The 3249-nt window shown below is 49.9% G+C and overlaps 1 protein-coding gene across 1 annotated transcript in view; it reads left to right on the top strand.

Annotated features, from left to right (window-relative positions):
• The first annotated feature begins 212 nt into the window (after nucleotides 1–212).
• The window catches only part of LOC105817571 (optic atrophy 3 protein), a 42488-nt gene continuing 39451 nt past the window's right edge, over nucleotides 213–3249 (top strand). Inside the window, exon 1 of the mRNA XM_012653294.1 lies at nucleotides 213–445. Coding sequence (XP_012508748.1) covers nucleotides 304–445 — 142 coding nt within the window. The 5' untranslated portion in view covers nucleotides 213–303. The remainder of the gene's footprint in view (nucleotides 446–3249) is intronic.

The raw sequence follows: 3249 nt of genomic DNA, 5'->3' as shown, positions 1-3249 counted from the left end.
ATCACTCAGTAGCAGTGACATCGGACGAAGCGGGCGTGGGAATCCGTCCCCACTCCCTAGAGCAGCCGTTTAACGGCACCGCCCCGTGACCGCCTCACTTCCGCGTTTCATTTGCATATTCAGCAAACGGACGTCGGGACGCCAGCTTCGACGCGGTGACGTCAGGGAGCGCCTCTGCAGTTCCTCCCGAGCGTGCGTCCCTACGTACGCACGCACGGCCACGAGCGGGCGGGGGAGGAGTGGCGAGATCCGAGGCGCCCCGCCCAGTCAGCAAGGCTGCGCGTGCACCGTGCGACCGCCAAGATGGTGGTGGGCGCGTTCCCTATGGCGAAGCTGCTATATTTGGGCATCCGACAGGTCAGCAAGCCGCTTGCCAACCGCATTAAGGAGGCCGCCCGCCGAAGCGAGTTCTTCAAGACCTATATCTGCCTCCCGCCGGCTCAGCGTGAGTCTGACCCCAACCTTTCCTTTCTCCAACCCCTCTCAGGTGGTTGCTCAGGGGACGGACTTCTGTCTACGACCAATCACAGCCCGAACCGGCAAAGTCCTGTAGCCAATAGGGAGAGTTTCTGGGAGAGGGGCGTGCAGGTAGCCCAATAGTGAGGACGGGGCGTGGGGTAAGGGGCAGGGCAGAGCGCCAACGCGGGAGTTTGGAATACTATCCAATAGAGGAAGAGAGCGCATGGAGACTGACGTCCTGGCAAGCCAATAGTGTGGCGGACGGGAGAAATTTGGGCGAGGTTTTCCAGGACGGAGACTAGCTGGGGGCGGGGCTGAGGGACCGGACCGGGTCTTTTGCCAGGCCATTCTTGGGCGACTTCACTTCCATACTCTGTCATGTGCTTCAGTTTCCCTCCTGCCCTGGGCGGTGCGAGGTGCTTGTATATCATCCATTTAGGACATCGGTGTGCCTCAGTTTTACCCTGGGTAATAGGCCTGGGTCAGGGGCACGGTTCGGAGGTGAAGGCTGGGAGCTGGGGGCGTGGCCTCGGAATCAAGCCAAAGGGGAATTTTCACCAAAGTGGACATTCGTCTGTATATTCATTAAGGAACTCATACACCGTCCATTCCCCAGAGGGACTGTGCCGGCTTTTTGCGGGGCACTGGGAGACACTATCACTGTCAACCCAGAGTGGTCAGCAGTGGGAGCTCTGGAGCTCAGAGGAGCTGGCTGACTCAGGGACTGCCCGGGCTGAGATCTAAAGGGCATAGTAAATGCTCAAAATATCAGCTACTTTTAAAAGGTGATCTATGTGCTATAGACTTGTGGGAGCATAAAATAAGAGAATTTAATGTAATTTGCTAGGTCAGGGAACCATCATCCATCCATTACTTCATTTAGCTAGTATTTTGAGAACATCTGCTCTGTGCCAGGCTTTGTGCTGGCAGTGCTGGTGAAACAGCAGGGACCAAGCCAACCCCAGTCTGTGCCCCCAAGGAATTCGTAGTCCAGTGGGGACACACCTGTCCCCCAAAAGTGACCACCCACAGTGCGCAGAGCTGGCATAGGAGCTCCCCCTGGGCACCTGACCTGGCATGGGGTTCAGAGAGGGCTTCCTGGTAGAGGAGACATCTGAACTGGGACCTCAAGTATGAGGAGATTCTCACCAGACAACATGGGGACAGGGATGGTATTGCGGCAAAGGGAGGAGCATGTGCATCTTTCTCAGCGCTGTGACTTTGAGCGCTTAAAGTTTGTTCTCCAGGGCCTAGAATTCTTGGTCCTTTGGTGCTTGGTGTGGTCTTTTCCAGGGCTGAAGCTCTTAGAGTGGAAAAGTAGTGGATTTCAGTTACCAACATGCTTTCATGTCAGCTATCTCATTTGACCCTCACAACGGTTTTGTCCCCATGTCAGGAAAGGAGAATGACTTCCTCTGGTTTACAGAAGGGCAAACTGAAGCTTTGAGGGCAGAAGTGAATTGCTCATGGGGTTTGTGTCAGAGGCGGGACTTGGACTCTGGACTCCTACACATGGTCTGTTTCCTGCCACTGCCATTCTTCCAAACAACGTGACATGTCTTAGCATTATGGTTTAGAAAATAGCTTCTGGAGTCTGACAAGGGTTTGAATCCTGGCACCACCCCTGCCCAGGCTGATGACTTTGGGCAGGTCACTTAACCCCTCTGGGCCTCAGTTTCCTCTTCTGTACAATGGGTATTATACAGTAGCAGCATTAATTGGGCTCTTACTTTGTGCGAGGCCATGCGCTAAGTACTTCCCAGCCCTTATGACATTGAATCCTCACAAATTATTATGAAATCGATACTATTATTATTCCCATTTTATGTATAGACTATATATGAATTTATATATAAATAATACTTATTGTGTCATTATGAGGATTAAATGGATATAAAATGTTAAGTCAGTGCTTGGCAATGAGTCATGCCTATTTGTAGATGTTATGGATACAACAGAGAGGAATAAGCAAATAATCTTGCCCTGGATTCTCATGGGGAAGCCAGACAAATAAAATAAATAGTTAAAATATGAAGTATAAAGGAACCAGCAATCTGGCCTCTGCCTGCCTCTGTGAATAAAGTTTCAGGGTAATACAGCCACACCCATTTATTTAGAGGGTAATAATTACTCTGGACAAAAAATCAGGGATGCAGGATGAGGAGTGTTTGGGGGAAGCTTGTAAGTTTAGATAGGATCATCAGGGAGACCTCATTGACAACATGCAAAGGAGGGGAGGCGACAAGCAGTGTTGGTGTCTGGGGGAAGAGCATTCCAGCCCAAATGATCTGCATATGCAAAGGCCCTGAGGTAGGATGCACATTTGACCAGAAATTCATGGTGATGGGAAAGGGAGGCGGAACTGCAGGGTCTGAGGCCACTGCAAATGCTTTGGCTTTACTCTGAGTTGAGCAAGGCTCGTGGGAGGGTTCTGTACATAAGAGGCACAGGGTCTGAGTTATCTTTTATTTAATAATAGAATCCTTTTCAATCACAGGGTGAGGGTGGATGCGAGCAGGAGGCAGCTATTGTAGTCCAGAGAGGAAGTGACTGGGGAGAAGATGTCAGATTGTGGACATATTTTTTCCCTGAGCTTCTTTTTAAATATTCGAGCCCTCAGAAAAGTTGAAAGAATCATATAGTTATCCCTTAGATACCCTTTACCACCGACTCCATCAGTTATTTTTTACTTTTTCTTTCTGTTTTGTTTTTGTTAAAAGGAAAAGGTGAATACCCATCAGTTATTAACCTTCAACACATTTTCTTTGTTTCCACTCTTATTTGTTTTTT

This window comes from Propithecus coquereli, unplaced genomic scaffold (genome assembly GCF_000956105.1).
Source record: "Propithecus coquereli isolate 6110/MARCELLA unplaced genomic scaffold, Pcoq_1.0 Scaffold42, whole genome shotgun sequence".
Lineage (NCBI taxonomy): Eukaryota > Metazoa > Chordata > Mammalia > Primates > Indriidae > Propithecus > Propithecus coquereli.
This window is presented reverse-complemented; position numbering and strand designations above follow the sequence as displayed.